General features: G+C 41.1%; 1 protein-coding gene across 5 annotated transcripts in view; it reads left to right on the plus strand.

The window, feature by feature from the left end:
• The window catches only part of LOC132894738 (ADAMTS-like protein 1), a 228547-nt gene that overhangs the window by 191588 nt on the left and 18113 nt on the right, over positions 1–18846 (plus strand). For 4 of the 5 annotated variants that reach the window (XM_060934855.1, XM_060934859.1, XM_060934871.1 and 1 more), the window contains 4 exons: positions 7521–7668; positions 7859–7943; positions 13108–13400; positions 18338–18467. In XM_060934855.1, coding sequence (XP_060790838.1) covers positions 7521–7668; positions 7859–7943; positions 13108–13400; positions 18338–18467 — 656 coding nt within the window. Of the gene's footprint in view, positions 1–7520; positions 7669–7858; positions 7948–13107; positions 13401–18337; positions 18468–18846 lie in introns of those variants that run through there. The other variant, XM_060934877.1, reaches the window with a different exon arrangement.

Here is an 18846-nt window from a genome sequence, read left to right on the forward strand (position 1 = left end):
CATCAAGCCAAAAATATATAATGTACCTGGTAAAGGGATCAACTCTGAGTAAATTCACCGACTGCTGTCTTTAACTTGTAATGTACAAAGTTTGTATGCCAAAGGAGTTATTCCATGCCCTACCTTTTTTCCCCACTTCAACAGAAAGTCATTTAGTGCTTCAGTACACCTAGAACTTACTGTAATTGCTCACCCTTGGGTTTTGTACTGTTCATTGTTAAATACCTATAATAGCTTGGCCTCATGGCAACTGTTAAATATTTCAGAGTTACTGCAATGCTCATTTTCATACCATAAAGTAGCTCATTGCTGTTTGTTATCACTGATCCCATACTGCAGTCCAGCTCTCGCAATGTTTTAATTAACTGAAAGGAGATAAAACATTTTAGCAATTAACCTTCTCCATCATTTGACTTTTTAAAACAACACACCTGAGCTCATGTAGCATTGTAAGCTAGAAGCACCCACAAAAATACCTAGATATTAAACATTACAGGCCGGTGTTATTACCGGTAACAGGCGAGAGTTCTATTCTTTGCAATGCTGCAGCTTCGCCATCACACCAAACTTTATAACTCTTCAAAAGTGAACAAAAGTTAACTCGATGGTCAAAATGATACAGAAATTCTTTGTGATATTATCCATCCATCTATCCATTATCTATACTGCTTATCCGTCAGGATCATGGGGGAGGCTGGAGCCAATCCCAGCTGACTTCAGGCGGGAAGCAGGGTATACCCTGGGCAGGTCGCCAATCTATCACAGGGCTAACACAGAGACAAGTAACCATTCATACTCACATTCACACCTATGGGCAACTTAGAGTACCCAGTTGACCTAATCCACACGTCTTTGGACTGTGGGAGGAAACCGGAGCACCCGGAAGAAACCCATGCAGGCACGGGGAACCTTCTTGCTAAATCAGACCCACATTTGTATCTCTTATGATTTCTTTTTCTTGATTTCAAAAGTAAATTTCCTTTTACAACAGAATAACCAAGAATTAATGAACCCAGATTTGTGGCCTTCTGAAAAATGTGAAAACCTGGGATTTTGTTTCCCTTGACTATTCCTCTTTCTAAATCTCTTTTAAATGCTTGTATTGGCTGAAGACACTTTTTATAAGCATTTTTAAAGTATCCAGAGTTTTTCAGCCTCTTCCTTTTCTTTTGACATGGGACGTGGAGCAAAGGGTTCCAGTTGCATATTGTCAGTAAAGAAGCTATTGTGCATATCGGATGCAGGAATCTGCTCCGCCGTTCTGTCAGTCTTTATATTATACATGATGCAAAACCTTACCTAATATATGTATGGAATTCATATTACTATAGTGACATAGCCATTTTATAATGATGGCGTAGCACTTACAACTGCTGACTTATTTATTTTTATAATGACAGAGTAGCAGATTTTCTATACATTGACCAACTTATTTCCTGGTTGACTGACTTATTCATTCTCTTCAGCAGTTAAGAATATAAGGGCTCTGTTTTATGCTGACGCAAGCATAAGTTATTGGTTAACATTGGCGTGTTGCTATTTTGCTTGGGAACAAGCCATTTTTTGTGTTTAAGCTCTGTTGCAATTTTTGTGGTCATAACTTAATGCACAGCCTGACATGGGTGGAACAGCGCCAAAGGGTGGCAACATTGTTCAAACCTATTTTGGTCCAAAATGTACATCAATACTTTCTCACAGCGCCTTCTTAACACAGATGCAGGGATAAGATGATATTATTCTCACTTCAAGTGCAGTCTTAAAAGTCCTGCTCCATTTATTACAACCCAGTTTGTGGATTTTCACTATTTGTCACTCTTTCAACAACATGAACAGATGACTTTGTTTAAACGCTAACTGAATACTACAGACCTCATTATTTTATCCATAACAAATAAGAACAAACATTTGTGGATAAGGGGACAATTCACATTGATAGGTTCACAAAAATAAGGGTTGTTTAGTCGTTCTACGGGATTTAAATCCATACCAGGCACAAGACACACCATAAATTTGTGCACCCAGCCAACCTGCTGCGAACTCGTCTTTCAACCCTTTAGATAATGTTTGTTTGTTTGTTTGTTTGTTTGTTTGTAATGCAGCCAAACATAACTAGTAGTTTGCAATGAAGTAGTTTGCTATTCTTGTCTTTTAATGGGGTTTGTTTGGTTAAATGATCATTAAGTTAGTCTAGTTGTCCAGTAACAAGCTGCTTTATTGACTATATACACAGTGGGGAAAATAATTATTTGATCCCCTGCTGATTTTGCAAGTTTGCCTGGTTACAAAGAAATGAGCAGTCTATAATGTTTATGGTACTTTTATTTTAACAAATAGAGACAGAATATCAACAAAAAAGCCCAGAAAAAAACACATATAAAGGTTAGAAATTAATTTGTATTTCCATCCATCCATCATCTGTAGGTGCTTATCCTGTGCAGGGTCGCAGGCAAGCTGGAGCGTATCCCAGCTGACTACAGGCGAAAGGCAGGGTACACCCTGGACAAGTCACCAGGTCATCGCAGGGCTGACACACAGAGACAAACAACCATTCACACTCACATTCACACCTACGGTCAATTTAGAGCCACCAATTAGCCAAACCTGCATATATTTGGACTGTGGGGGAAACCAGAGCATCCAGAGGAAACCCACGCAGACACGGGGAGAACATGCAAACTCCACACAGAAAGGCCCTCGTCGGCCGCTGGGCTCGAACCCAGGACCTTCTTGCTGTGAGGCGACAGTGCTAACCACTACACCACCGTGCCGCCCTCATTTGTGTTTGATCAAGTGAAATAAGTATTTGGTCCCTAAGCAAAACATGACTTCGTACTTGATGGAGAAACCCTTGTTGGCAAGCACAGAAGTCAGACATTTCTTGTAGTTGGTCACCAGGTTTGCACACATCTCAGGAGGGATTTTGGTCCACTCCTCTTTACAGGTCCTCTCCATATTCTGAAGGTTTCGAAGCTGTCAACTGGCAACTTGAAGTTTCAGCTCCTTCCACAAATTTTCTCTAGGATTATGGTCTGGAGATTGGCTAGGCCACTCCATGACCTTAAAGCAGATACGCAGAACCTTTATTTTAAAATAAATTTCTGAGTGGATAGTATCTCCATCCTTGGCTCTTGTATGCTGCATAAATGGGAATAAAAAATATATATTTTTGAGAGTTAAAATTGACCGCAAAGTTGGCATTCGAGCTGCCCCGCTGAGCTAGCAATGCCCGAGTCCATGACGTCACTGCGGTAACCGGTTTTAAGGCCGAGGCCTTTTACAGCTATAGACCAAAGTCATATCAATAAAAATTTATGGTGAAAATAAGAAATAGCGTTACCGACTTGCTCAACTAAGACTGATTTGACTTCATTGATTGTGGGTTGACTCTCATTAAAACAGGATAGGTGTTATAACTTATGCAACATACATGTACATGTATGCATTTTCACTGATAAAACGTAAAAGGCTAATTAAATAATCAGATGAACTGAGACAATCACATTCTGAAGCAAATTAAATAATCTTATACCGGTAACTTAAACACACAATACAAGTTACATGTATTAATCTAAATGCAGGTAAACAATGTGTTTTTGTTGTTTTTTTATCCAAATGAGAGTCGGAGCTTTACCCGTCTGTGTTCTCGTTTCTTGAAGGCCAATCTTGTGGCCGATTGTTTTTGAAACAATCTGACTTTCAGTTGTTTGTTCAGTTCTCCATTCATTCACTTCTTCCACGTAAGGGCGAGATGGCAGCAATATCCAGTTTAGAAATCAGACGGCTGCTCCACTCATTCTCTTCATACTGTGTATTCTGCCATTACTGCTCGGCTCAGGCAATTACTAAAACCCAGGATGGAACAGGATGTCACCGGTTTTAGCAACAACCGCGGGGAGGTCACTGCCCGAGCCATATGTCCCGTCCCGTTCCGTCCTGGGTTTTACCAACAACCCTCGGCTCACGCTCCAGGAGGACTGGTGCAACTAAACTCACTTTTAAAAAATAAAATAAATGCTTTCCTTTTCTTGTTTTATTTTTCTTTAATTGTTGGTACTGCACCCTCTTTCAATATGGGTTTATAGCCAACACTCCTCAACAGATCAGAGGTCTCGTACAAGTCTTCAGTAAAATGTGCAGAGCAGAGGAGAGACCACTTCATAGGCGCCTAATGTGGCCATGAATTTCTCGCAAAACGCGTCCAAATCTTTGCAGTTTGAACATTCTTGGACCATGAATGCAACATAAATCCACCTTCTGTCGTGTTGCTGCACCCGCCAGCAACACATCTACGTGGCATGGCAATAAATTAGCTCAAAATGGAGGATCGGAGTTGCAGTCAGCTCTGTGTTTTAGTATAGCGGAAATAGCGATGAGACCGATAGACTTCCTGCTGTGACGTTACGGACATCAAGGTCATTCACTCAGACCGCTGCCTATATAAATCACTTTAATCGTAAAAATGACTATATTAGATTCATTGTTAATGCTTAAAACTATTCCTCTACCATTCTTGAGGTCTCAAGGCATTTATAAACGAAAAGTGAGGCCATGGTTCTGCGTACAGTGGTGCTTGAAAGTTTGTGAACCCTTTAGAATTTTCTATATTTCTGCATAAATATGACCTAAAACATCATCACATTTTCACACAAGTCCTAAAAGTAGATAAAGAGAACCCAGTTAAACAAATGAGACAAAAATATTATACTTGGTCATTTATTTATTGAAGAAAATTATCCAATATTACATATCTGTGAGTGGCAAAAGTATGTGAACCTCTAGGATTAGCAGTTAATTTGAAGGTGAAATTAGAGTCAGGTGTTTTCAATCAATGGGATGACAATCAGGTGTGAGTGGGCACCCTGTTTTATTTAAAGAACAGGGATCTATCAAAGTCTGATCTTCACAACATATGTTTCTGGAAGTGTATCATGGCACAAACAAAGGAGATTTCTGAGGACCTCAGAAAACGCATTGTTGATGCTTATCAGGCTGGAAAAGGTTACAGAACCATCTCTAAAAAGTTTGGACTCCACCAATCCACTATCAGATAGATTGTGTACAAATGGAGGAAATTCAAGACCACTGTTACCCTCCCCAGGAGTGGTCGACCAACAAAGATCACTCTAAGAACAAGGCGTGTAATAGTCGGCGAGGTCACAAAGGACCCCAGGGTAACTTCTAAGCAACTGAAGGCCTCTCTCACATTGGCTCATGTTAATGTTCATGAGTCCACCATCAGGAGAACACTGAACAACAATGGTGTGCATGGCAGGGTTGCAAGGAGAAAGCCACTGCTCTCCAAAAAGAACATTGCTGCTCGTCTGCAGTTTGCTAAAGATCACGTGGACAAGCCAGAAGGCTATTGGAAAAATGTTTTGTGGATGGATGAGACCAAAATAGAACTTTTTGGTTTGAATGAGACGCGTTCTGTTTGGAGAAAGGAAAACACTGCATTCCAGCATAAGAACCTTATCCCATCTGTGAAACATGGTGGTGGTAGTATCATGGTTTGGGCCTGTTTTGCTGCATCTGGGCCAGGACGGCTTGCCATCATTAATGGAACAATGAATTCTGAATTATACCAGCAAATTCTAAAGGAAAATGTCAGGACATCTGTCCATGAACTGAATCTCAAGAGAAGGTGGGTCATGCAGCAAGACAAAGACCCTAAGCACACAAGTCATTCGACCAAAGAATGGTTAAAGAAGAATAAAGTGAATGTTTTGGAATGGCCAAGTCAAAGTCCTGACCTTAATCCAATGGAAATGTTGTGGAAGGACCTGAAGCGAGCAGTTCATGTGAGGAAACCCACCAACATCCCAGAGTTGAAGCTGTTCTGTATGGAGGAATGGGCTAAAATTCCTCCAAGCTGGTGTGCAGGACTGATCAACAGTTACCAGAAACGTTTAGTTGCAGTTATTGCTGCACAAGGGGGTCACACCAGATACTGAAAGCAAAGGTTCACATACTTTTGCCACTCACAGATATGTAATATTGGATAATTTTCCTCAATAAATAAATGATCAAGTGTAATATTTTTGCCTCATTTGTTTAACTGGGTTCTCTTTATCTACTTTTAGGACTTGTGTGAAAATCTGATGATGTTTTAGGTCATATTTATGAAGAAATATAGAAAATTCTAAAGGGTTCACAAACTTTCAAGCACCACTGTATATGCTTTAACGTGCTTCTTCTTGAGCTACTCCTTTGTTGCCTTGGCCGTATGTTTTCGGTCATTGTCATGCTGGAAGACCCATCCACAACCCATCTTCAGTGCTCTGACTGAGGGAAGGAGGTTCTCTTCCAAGATCTTACAGTACATGGCCCCATCCATCAGCCCCTCAATGCGGTGAAGTCGTCCTATACCCTTAGCAGAGAAACAGCCCTAAAACATAATGGTTCCACCTCCATGCTTGACGGTGGGGATGGTGTTCTTGGAATTGTATTCAGCATTTCTCTCTCTCCAAACATGACAAGTTGAGTTGATGCCAAAGAGTTCAATTTTGGTCTCATCTGACTGCCTCACCTTCTCCCAAGCCTTCTCTGAATCATTTAGGTGCTCACTGGCAAACTTCAGACAGGCCTGTACATGTGCCTTCTTGAGCAGGGGGATCTTGCGGGCACTGCAGGATTTCAATCCATTACAGCGTAGTATGTTACCAATGGTGTTCTTGGTGACTATGGTCCCAGCTGCCTTGAGATCATTAACAAGTTCCTCCCGTGTAGTTCTGGGCTGATCCCTTACCCTTCTCATGATCATCCTTACCCCATAAGGCAAGATCTTGCATGGAGCTCCAGGCTGAGGGCGATTGATGGTCATTTTATATTCCTTCTATTTTCTAATAATTCCACCAACAGTTGTCTCCTTCTCACCAATGTTCTTGCTGATGGTCTTGTGGCCCATTCCAGCCTTGTGCAGGTCTACAATCATGTCCCTGATGTCCTCTGAAAGTTCTTTGGTCTTGCCCATGGTGGTGGAGAGGTTGGAAGAGGTTGATTCTGTTGACAGGTGTCTTTTATAACCATAATGAGTAGAAATTAGGAGTACTTTCTTAAAGTGACAGACTAATCTCTGTACCTCATGGGCATATAGAGTAACCGGTCTGTGGGAGCCAGAATTCTTGCTGGTTTGTAGGGGATCAAATACTTATTTCATTCGATCAAATGCAAATGAATCTATAATCAAGTTTCAAATCAAATCAAGTTTATTTGTACAGCGCTTTTAACAATAAACATTGTTGCAAAGCAGCTTTACAGAAAACCTTTATATAATGTGTTTTTTCTGGACTTTTTTGTTGATATTCTGTCTCTATTTGTTAAAATAAAAGTACCATAAAATTATAGATGGCTCATTTCTTTGTAACCGGGCAAACTTATAAAATTAGCAGGGGATCAAATAATTATTTTCCCCAGTGTGTGTGTGTGTGTGTGTGTGTTTTATACTGAAAAAATATAGAGCTTGATCCACAGATTTATTAGATCCTATGTAATCAACAAATTTACACATATGTTATTAACAGTGCACAGTGACCTGTGGACAAGGCCTGCGCTATAGAGTGGTCCTGTGCATTGATCACAGGGGGCTGCATGCTGGTGGTTGTAATCCCGTCACAAAGCCACACATAAAAGAAGACTGTCTGGTTCCTGTTCCCTGCTACAAGCCTGCAGGTAAGCAGCATTCTTTTTACCCTGCTTATCTATACATTATCAGCATGTGGTGTTTGATATTATTTGACTGAAATACCTAATCACACGAATGAGTTATTTGGAGTGTTGTGTAGAAATAGTTATCAAAAATTCTGAAAAACTTCACAAGGTTGGTTTTGTTTTTTTTGTTTTTCACTTGGGCTCTTTTCAGAGAAGCTGCCTGTTGAAGCAAAGCCACCTTGGTTCAAGCAAGCCATAGAACTTGAGGAAGATACAGCTGTTTCTGAGGAACCGACGTAAGTGTATTAAGTTCGAAAAACTATTGTAAAAGTCAACTGAAGGTGGTAGAGGCTCCATAGCATTTATTAGACACCTTGCTGTCAACAGGGAATCTGAATCCACTTTTTAACTCATCCTTTTTAATTCGTCAAGTTTGAGGACTCCTTGTTATGTCCATATTTACATTTGCCACTCTCATAACTGTATACCATTCCTATATTTTCACTGTAATCAATTGTAATACATAGAGCCTGTAATAATCTTTAATATTTACTTCGCCCGGGATGGAGTCCACCAGGGGGCGAGGTATTGTTTTCGGTGGGGTTTGTTGTTTTCGTTAATGATATTACGGGAAAACGGCTGGACCAATCTTCATGAAACTTTCAGGATAGATGGGCATTGGTCTCAAATAGAACCTCCAACATTTTGAGGGTCATCCAGTCAAGGTCAAGGTCACCAAAAAGGTCAAAATCATTTTCTCACAATATCTTCCTTCATATTAATTCAGATGTATTCTGATTGGCTGAGAGCAGTACGGTGTGTTCTGATTGGCTGAGAGCAGTATGGTGTGCAAATCAGAATCAGAACCATGTCCAAGTTTGTTCACACACAAGGTCAAAATCAAGGTCAAGGTCACCAAAAAGGTCAAAATCATTTTTTCGTGATATCTTCCTTCATATTCATCATAAGTGCTACCGGTCGAGGTTTGTTTTGCCTGGCAACACTTGCTATAATTGTAATCATTCACAAAAAGTTAAAAAAAAATGAGTAACTTGTGACTTTAAATGGTTAAATAAACTGATGTCATCTAAATAAGCTTATGTTATTTCCTGAGCAGAGATTTATAGGAAGGAGAATGTCATGAATCCCCTCTCGTCTTCAAATAAGTAATCAGATATCTCTGAGCTGGTTGGTACTTCCCCTTTAAAGTCCCAGGTTAAAGCTTATATTTCAGTAACTCCTCTGAAAGGTAGTCACTACAGTGAAACAATTTGACTGGTGGTTCAGCATTTACGGTTTCTGACTTCCGATCGGAAGTTTGAATCCCAGTACTGCCAAGTTTTATTTGCTCATCTCAATTGTACAGTAAGTCACTTTGGATAAAAGCATAAGAAAAAATATGATATTGCAAGAGTGAGGAATGTAAATCTGAAACTGACTGGTCTTGAGAATTTAAGGGGTTAAATGAAGAGACTGGTAGAAATTGTGTGAACTTGAAGAAAGGGTTGGTCGACGGAAGAGGAGCCCATAACTATTTGTGAGCTGATGTTCTGTTGAAACCATTAGTTTTTTGGGACCGAAGATGATTTGTACAGATGAGAGTAGGGCTGAACGACGGTGTCTGCTGATGCAGTACACGAACACATAGTGATTTACAGTGCTATATATTTAACATTGAATTGTGGGGCTAAAGGGGTAAATGTGGAGCCTAAGCATACTATAGCCTCAGTCTAGGATCGCATGAGGAGTTATGTTGAACTTGAAGTAGTTGAATTTGCTGGAGATAAAGTTGAAGTAGCCCGAGCTAGCGTCTGCTGCTGGTCATGCATGTTGCTTAAGGTGTAAACCACGAAAAATGTCGACTTTGGCACACGTGCTTTAATCTCTTGGAGACCTTTGTTATTGTATGACTTCATGAAATTTTGAGGCAAAGCTTGATTTATATAACCCTTAGAATTCATTTAATTCATTTCAGCAATGCAGTAACCATTGAGATTTAAAGAAATTCTTTAAACCATAAGGGAGGAGTTGGATTAGATGCAATGGTTGGGTTCTGTTTCATATGCATTTCACCATTCTCTCTTCCAACTCTGTATCACTATAATTCAATAAGCATATTCAGTAATGTATGTATGTAAAAGGATTCTTTGGTTACATGCTTTGCAGAATTCTATAAAAATAGAAAGAATGTGCATACAATCACTTTTGAAAGACCTCAACTTTGATCTATGTTAGATGATGCTTCATATGTTTTAGCACTCCTGACCTGTTTCTCTCAGGGTTTTTGAGAGTTATGCAGGGTGAGACAATTGTCCATTGCAAAAGCATATGATTTTGCTCTTTGCAAGAGGCATGTCTTCCCCCAAAGCACATAAATAACAGCATATAATATGCTGTCGCCCAGAAGCCAACAACAATATCTGCCTGCCATATGGGTGCAGGCGTACGGATGCGAAAAGAACGAGAAGGAAATTCCTGTGTTAGACTTATTGCACCTCTGCTGCCAAGCTTTAAGCCTGCCATTTCTTCACTCAAAACCACTGTAGCAATTACTTGCGAAGATCAAGATTAAAACATATTGCCCGAGTTTGACAATTTGACCATGACTGACAATAGATGATTTGTCACTGGCTCTCAGTGTACAACAGGCCTCAGTGTTGCTCTAAGAATGCTATAAGAATAAGATTCTCACACAAAATAATCATGTGTATTGGGAAAAATGTAGTCTGAATCGATGTTTCATTGTTGATGCATTAACCAAAGTTTTGGATGCATCCTGCAGGATGTTGTAAAAAAAAGGCCCCTAGGGTGCTTGTTGAGGACCATCAGAATCTAGTTATTGGTTTCTCAATGCAATTGGATCATAAAAAGAGGAAGCATGCTTATGCTGTGGTTTCACAGTTCAGTCAGCAAAAAATATTTGCGATAGCCTCAGCAGCATGATCACAATAGCTGGCTACCAGCAGCTAAGACTGCAAAAGTCACTGAAAGCAATGGAATAGAGAACATCACAAAACAACTTCAGTTCTTGATTCTGTTATATCCACGGGATCACACATTTCTTATAGATGGCAAGGCACCACCATATGCTTTAAGCAGTAGATGACAGTTAAAGTACTCTCATCATCTTTGCACATTATTTTTATATCACTGATTTGATATGTATTTGCGATGCATGAATGAAGGTCTGCAGAATAGAAACCCAGATTGGCCTGTGACTGAATGAAAGACTTTTGTTGACTCAAAAGGAAATTGCAATTGATGGAACTTCAGCAGCTAAGAGAGCTGGCTTTCGATGGTGTCTGGGCTTTCATAAGATAATCAAAAGGCAAATGTCAGGTTTCCTGAGCACCAATTTGGGATGTCGTATGTATGAAGTCTTCATCTCATCTCATTATCTCTAGCAGCTTTATCCTGTTCTACAGGGTCGTAGGAGCCTATCCCAGCTGACTACAGGCGAAAGGCGGGGTACACCCTGGACAAGTCGCCAGGTCATCACAGGGCTGACACATAGACACAGACAACCATTCACACTCACATTCACACCTACGGCAGGTAAGAAGAGTAAAGTTGAAAAGTCAGGAGCATCTGTGCTTCCTGACTTTTCAACTTTACTCTTCTTACCTGCCTAAAAGCTGATGTGTTAGACAGTGACGGTCGAACATCCATCCATTATCTGTAGCCGCTTATCCTGTGCAAGGTCACAGGCGAGCTGGAGCCTATCCCAGCTGACTACGGGTGAAAGGCGGGGTACACCCTGGACAAGTCGCCAGGTCATCGCAGGGCTGACACATAGACACAGACAACCATTCACACTCACATTCACACCTACGGTCAATTTAGAGTCACCAGTTAACCTAACCTGCATGTCTTTGGACTGTGGGGGAAACCGGAGCACCCGGAGGAAACCCACGCAGACACGGGGAGAACATGCAAACTCCACACAGAAAGGCCCTCGCCGGCCATGGGGCTCAAACCCGGACCTTCTTGCTGTGAGGCGACAGCGCTAACCACTACACCACCGTGCCGCCCTGTATGAAGTCTTCTTTGAGATAATTTTACTTAATACTTCTCAGGAAGCACAGATGCTCCTGACTTTTCAACTTTACTCTTCTTACCTGCCTAAAAGCTGATGTGTTAGACAGTGATGGTCGAACATCCATCCATTATCTCTAGCCACTTATCCTGTGCAAGGTCGCAGGCGAGCTGGAGCCTATCCCAGCTGACTATGGGTGAGAGACGGGGTACACCCTGGACAAGTCGCCAGGTCATCGCAGGGCTGATACATAGAGACAAACAACCATTCACACTCACACCTACGGTTTAGAGCCACCAGTTAGTTAGCCTAACCTGCATGTCTTTGGACTGTGGGGGAAACCAGAGGAAACCCACACAGACACGGGGAGAACATGCAAACTCCACACAGGGTTCAGCCGCTGGGCTCGAACCCAGGACCTTCTTGCTGTGACCCAACAGTGCTAACCACTACACCACCGTGCCACCGACAGTGTAACATCCATCCATCCATTATCTGTAGCCGCTTATCCTGCTCTACAGGGTCACAGGCAAGCTGGAGCCTATCCCAGCTGACTAAGGGTGACAAGTCGCCAGGTCATCGCAGGGCTGACACAGAGACAAACAACCATTCACACTCACATTCACACCTACGGTCAATTTAGAGTCACCAGTTAACCTAACCTGCATGTCTTTGGACTGTGGGGGAAACCGGAGCACCCGAAGGAAACCCATGCAGACACGGGGAGAACATGCAAACTGAACCCAGAACCTTCTTGCTGTGAGGCAACAGTGCTAACCACTACACCACCGTGCCGCCAACAGTCTAACAGAGGTGGTGATGTTCATTGATCTAAAAGAGGTGGTGATCATCAGTGTCTCACAGTAAACATGTGCCCCCTCTAAACCAAATTAATGGTCACGCTGGCATTACTCTTCTGTTTCATCAGCAAGGTACAGTTTGAAGGACCTTTGAAGTCTTTAATCTGTTATCTGATTAGAAAGATACAGTAGTTTACAGAATTAATTAGTAATTAGGTTCATTTCCCTTGTAGTTCATGCTTTTAAATTTTTATCAAATAAATATGTAGCTGTTCTGCCTTTCAGGTTGACAACAGGAAACGCTTGCTTCAAGAGAAGCTATAAAAACAATGATCTCATAGTATTTCCACTTTTCTGTTTGATTCTTAACTGTGAGGAAGCATGCATCAAAGCAATTTATTCAAGAGCGTTGAGCTTTAATGCCTTGCAGCTGTTTAAAGAATTGCAATAACAGCTGGATGTGAGAAATAAGTGCAGTTTATGAACTTAGCTGTAAATAACTAAAATGTGTAAAAGTGAAACGAGTGCCAGAAGGAGCCCAGAGTGTCAAAGAGGCATTTTATTAGTGTCACTTCACAGTATGGTTTCACATTAGAGTGTTTTGTGTCAATTTGATTTTTGCAGGTTCATTCGAGGAGCTTGGGGGCCCTGCAGTAGATCATGTGGCGCTGGCATACAGAGGCGGACAGTGAAGTGTCAGGTGTTGCTCTCCTTTGCGCAGACAGTTGCTGATCTTCCAGATGATGAGTGTGAAGGACAGAAGCCCCCAGAGACACAACCCTGTTACCGCACACCCTGTCCTGGAGTGAGAACTGAGCAGGAGAGTGAGGGAATTAGAAACACAGCTACAGAGAAAGAGGAGTTGCATGATTGGGAGTATGATGGGTTTACTGAGTGCTCCGAGGTGTGTGGTGGAGGTGAGTAATGTGGTTGCTTCTATTCTAAACTACTAGACTAGAAAAAGTAGTGCTTTCAACCAAATATAGGTTAGTGAGATTTAAAATAAATTGTGTTTGCTTATATAAAATCCATGTACACTATATAACCAAAAGTTTGTGGACACCTGACCATCACACCCGTATGTGCTTTTTGTAATAATAATTTGTTGTAATAATAATCTCCACTCGGGCGGCACGGTGGTGTAGTGGTTAGCGCTGTTGCCTCACAGCAAGAAGGTCCGGGTTCGAGCCCCGTGGCCGGCGAGGGCCTTTCTGTGTGGAGTTTGCATGTTCTCCCCGTGTCCGCGTGGGTTTCCTCCGGGTGCTCCGGTTTCCCCCACAGTCCAAAGACATGCAGGTTAGGTTAACTGGTGACTCTAAATTGACCGTAGGTGTGAATGTGAGTGTGAATGGTTGTCTGTGTCTATGTGTCAGCCCTGTGATGACCTGGCGATTTGTCCAGGGTGTACCCCGCCTTTCGCCCGTAGTCAGCTGGGATAGGCTCCAGCTTGCCTGCGACCCTGTAGAACAGGATAAAGTGGCTAGAGATAATGAGATGAGATAATCTCCACTCTTCTGAGAAGGCTTTCCATTATTTGTGCTCATTCAGCCACAAAAGCATTAGGGAGGTCAGGTACTGATGTCAGGTGAGGAGGCCCGGGGTACAGTCGGCATTCCAGTTCATCAAAGATGTTCAGTGGGGTCGAGGTCAGGACTTTGTGCAGGACACTCCAGTTCTTCTACACCAACCTTGATAAAACATGTCTTCATGGACCTCGCTTTGTGCACAGGGGCATTGTCATGCTGAATAAGGTTTGGGCCTTTTATGTCCAGTGAAGGGAAATGGTAATGCCATGGCATGCAAGGATATTCTAGATGATTGCGTGTTTCCATCCTAATTTGGCAAAGGCCCACATATGGGTATAATGGTCATGCAGTCGTTTTCACTTTTTGTAGTTGTGAAGGTTTCCATAAAGATAAATGTAAGATCATTGACTCAGGGTTCAGGTAAAATGATTGACTTGGCCTGTCAAGAATATTGCATACATTGGCTCTGAAAAAAAAAACAACAACATAATTTATCAGTGTCTTTTGGGTGTTCATCTTGCTGCTAGGTAAAATGCTGTTGACTGACTTTTGGGACTTTTAGCTGGATCTGATCAGTTGAGGAGCTTTTGTACACTACAGAGTTCATCCTGCAGTGTTGTCATCAGTCATATCATTAATAAAGACCAGTGAACAGTTCCACTAGCAACTATCTTTGCCTGTGTTATGATGTTTTACAGATGTGGTGCTTATTCTTTGGACCCTCGACAGGTCCATTTATCTATATAGTTTCTTTCTTGCATGACTTCGATACACGTTAATCTTGATTTTATCTGTCAATATGACTATACACCACAATTCTAAATACTTTCTCATGTACTTTTCAGCAATATGACTGTTCTTAGGGCTTATGAGTGGTTTATATCTTTCGAGGCACTCTCTGAGGTCATTCTTTGGCACATCTGTCTGTACATACATCTTAGATAGTCTTGATCTATTTTATGTTTTTGGATCATGATTGAAAACACTATTTAGTCATTCGTGACTGTGGTTCTGTGTGTCTGTAGTTTTCCAGGGTGTTTGTTCTCCTTGTGTGTTCTCATTGGTTGTTAGCTACTACGTTGTTTATATTCAACTCAATTCAATTTTATTTGTATAGCACTTTTAACAATAGACGTTGACGCAAAGCAGCTTTACAGAAATGCATAAAATCCAGATATAATTTTAAACCTGTTAAAAAAAAGCAAAATGTTTCATATTTTAGACTCTTCAAAGATTCTTTGCACATTATTGGCATTATCTTAACCAGCTTCATGAGGTAGTCACCTGGAATGCTTTTCAGTTAACAGTTGTGCCTCGTCAAAAGTTCATTAGTGCAATTTCTTACCTTCTTAATGTGTTTGAGATCAAACAGTAAACAATAAATAATAAACATACATGTAGTAATCCATATTATGTCAAGAATCGCTCAACTAAGTAAAGAGAAACAACATCCATCATTACTTTAAGACATGAAGTGTCTTTTAATTCATAAAAATAAAGAAAAAAACATTGGATTAGGAGGTGTGTCCGAACTTTTGACTGGTACTGTATGACCTGATAAATTTATCCCTAATGAGCAAGCCTGAAGGCAAGGAAAAACTCCCTCAAATAACATGAAGAGGAAACCTAGAGAAGAACCAGATTCAAAAGGGAACCCATCCTCATTTGGGTGATAACAGATAGTGTGATTATAAATAACTCACTTCTATATCTGTGTCCTATATGGTCAAAAAGGTCAATTGTGTAACAAGCAAATCTCATCTCATCTCATTATCTCTAGCCGCTTTATCCTGTTCTACAGGGTCGCAGGCAAGCTGGAGCCTATCCCAGCTGACTACGGGCGAAAGGCGGGGTACACCCTGGACAAGTCGCCAGGTCATCACAGGGCCGACACATAGACACAGACAACCATTCACACTCACATTCACACCTACGGTCAATTTAGAGTCACCAGTTAACCTAACCTGCATGTCTTTGGACTGTGGGGGAAACCGGAGCACCCGGAGGAAACCCACGCGGACACAGGGAGAACATGCAAACTCCGCACAGAAAGGCCCTCGCCGGCCACGGGGTTCGAACCCGGACCTTCTTGCTGTGAGGCGACAGCGCTAACCACTACACCACCGTGCCGCCCGTAACAAGGAAATGCATTATAAAAATTATATTCAGTGAAATAGACCCAACTAAATTAATTAGAAAATATAACAAGGAGATATAAAAGCAGACATCTGTAGTTGACACCAGTTATAAACTCCATTGATGTAGCTGAGGTCGAGGAACTGTAAGAGCCATAATTCAAAGACCACGCTGCCAGAGCTGCCCTTTCTACCTCTGAGGTTTTTAACCAGCATTTTCCAGTATTTCCAGAGGTGTAGAGGTAGGGTTAAAGAAAGAAAGAAAGAAAGAAAGAAAGAAAGAAAGAAAGAAAGAAAGAAAGAAAGAAAGAATATCAGGCTTAGGCCAAGCCCACTTCTGAACAGAGATACATATAAGGATATTAGGAGCACTAAACAGATACCATCATTGGCCTTGTGTTACACCCCTACAGCTGATATCGTGTAATATAGCATAAACAATATCATCTCTGGTTTATTCTGACATTTCAAGATCACAAAGTCAGCCCAAAAACAACACAAGCCATGAATATCATATCTAGAATCAATTCTAGTCATTTTTGTTAGTTCTCATGTCCAATAACTGTGTTATAACTGTACACAGTTGGACAAGAAACGGCTAAACTGTCAACTAACGAAGTATTACTGGTATGAAGTGTGAGCAGACTATGTGTAAGAAAAGCTATAATTCCAAATGCTTCATTTTACGAAGACCTGCATATGCTCATATTAAATATATTTGATTTAATGGTCCTTTCAAATGGAACCAAAACAAATGGAAATTGTGGAAACAGAACCTCCACCAAACACGATCCTTGTACTAAAATACTGTGTCGTTTTGTTACACTGAATACCTTGGTTTACTGTTGGTACACTGTTCTTTCTCACATGTTATTACACCACCATCAAAGGCCAATTTTGTTCTTGCTTTGTATCACACACACACACACACACACACACACACACACACACACACACACACACACACACACACACACACACACACTTTAACAGAATGGAGTCCTGTGTAGCATCACACAGCCTCTTTGATGTGGCAAACACAAATTTTTAGGCTCATTATTGGTTCTGACACCACTAACAGACCGAAACGTGAATGAATCATTCATTCATTAGTCTTGGACTTGCACAATGTCCTGCATGCTTCTAGAAACTAGCACCCACTGTGTTTGGATTAACTGCTACGAAATCTGGCGTGTTTTGATGTAATTTGGTTCATTACACTAAGTGTAATCAAGGGGTGTTTAGATTAAAGCTAAATGAGTCATTTTATGTGCACAACTAATTGTGTTTTCGCACTGTGTTTGTCTGTGTGTGTGTGCGTGTGTGTGTGTGAGACTGTCATGTGCATGTGCTAAATAGACCCGCTCCATCTAGAATCTTGACTCCACAACGGCACATGCTCTTGCACGTCTGCTTCTGCTTCAACAGCGCAGCACGTGAACACCTTGTGGTGCTTTGTCTTCTTCCTTCTCTGACATATACAGATATATGTTCACTATCTTGGGCCTTGTAACTGTCGGGTCTTTCCTTCCTTGTCTCTATATCTCTCAACATCCTTACAGTGTGGATTTATGATTTCCTTCCTTAATGACAGCCGGATTCTCTCCCAGCTAACTCACTATCAGCCCCATCATGACCTTCGCTAATGATCTCTGCCTTTTCTCATCTTTAATATCCTTATAAAAATACTTTGTCTTACTTTATTTGGTGTGAACAAAATCCCCTTCATAATTATTGAAAAATCAGTTCCTGTCACAGGAGTTTAGTACAGTAAAGTTACAATTGCAGTGAGAAAAGCAGCTCCAGGATTAGTGTAATGTCTGGCAAACATCCACAGAATGGTGTAATTATAAGAAATTATAAATGAACTGTTGTGTTGTGCCTCTGTGGAATCATTTGCTTTGATACCAGTTGCTATAGTGAGTTGCTTGGGTTGCTTTTTTTCTTTCCAACTCTTCCCACACAGTATGACATAATACACAAGATTCCTGGTTGGATTAAAACATCTTCTATTTCACATGACTTCTATATCTGTTTTTCTGTCTCGATAGTTGAACTGCATGTGATTAAGACTATGTTCATAATCCCTTTTGAAATGTCACTCAGTGAGCTGATAGATCCACTCAGTTGATGAGACGTAATATAATACAGGGCTTCTTACTTTTTTTTATATGTATGTAATTTGCACCTCAGGGATAAAAGAGGCAGTGGTGATCTGTTTGAACAAGCAGACAAGAGAAGCCGCAGATGACAGTGGGTGTGTGAGCACACAGCGACCTCTTCAACTTGTGCAGGCCTGCAATACTGAACCTTGTCCACCCAGGTAAGAACATGGAGTGGTCAGTGGATGTGTGTGATCTGAAGGTGGATTTGGTCCAAATGTAATAATTTAGAAACATGTATAAATGATTTTGTGTTTAAAAAAATGCCCATGTACAGGCCATCCATCCATCCATCCATCCATCCATGTGTTAGGGGGAAGCTGGAGTCAAATCCGAGAGGCGGGGTACACCCTGGGCAGGTCGCCAATCTTGTATGGGCCATGCAGATCAATATTTTGTTTTACGCAGGAAAAGGTTCATGAGATAAATCGGAAAAAAAATGTGCAACCATGACTTTTCTGTGCTAATACACGCTGCCTCTTAGAGTGTGAGGCTGATAACTGCACTCATGTTAAGCTTATGGAAATAAAAATGAGCTCT

Source organism: Neoarius graeffei, chromosome 1, assembly GCF_027579695.1.
Source record: "Neoarius graeffei isolate fNeoGra1 chromosome 1, fNeoGra1.pri, whole genome shotgun sequence".
Taxonomy (NCBI): domain Eukaryota; kingdom Metazoa; phylum Chordata; class Actinopteri; order Siluriformes; family Ariidae; genus Neoarius; species Neoarius graeffei.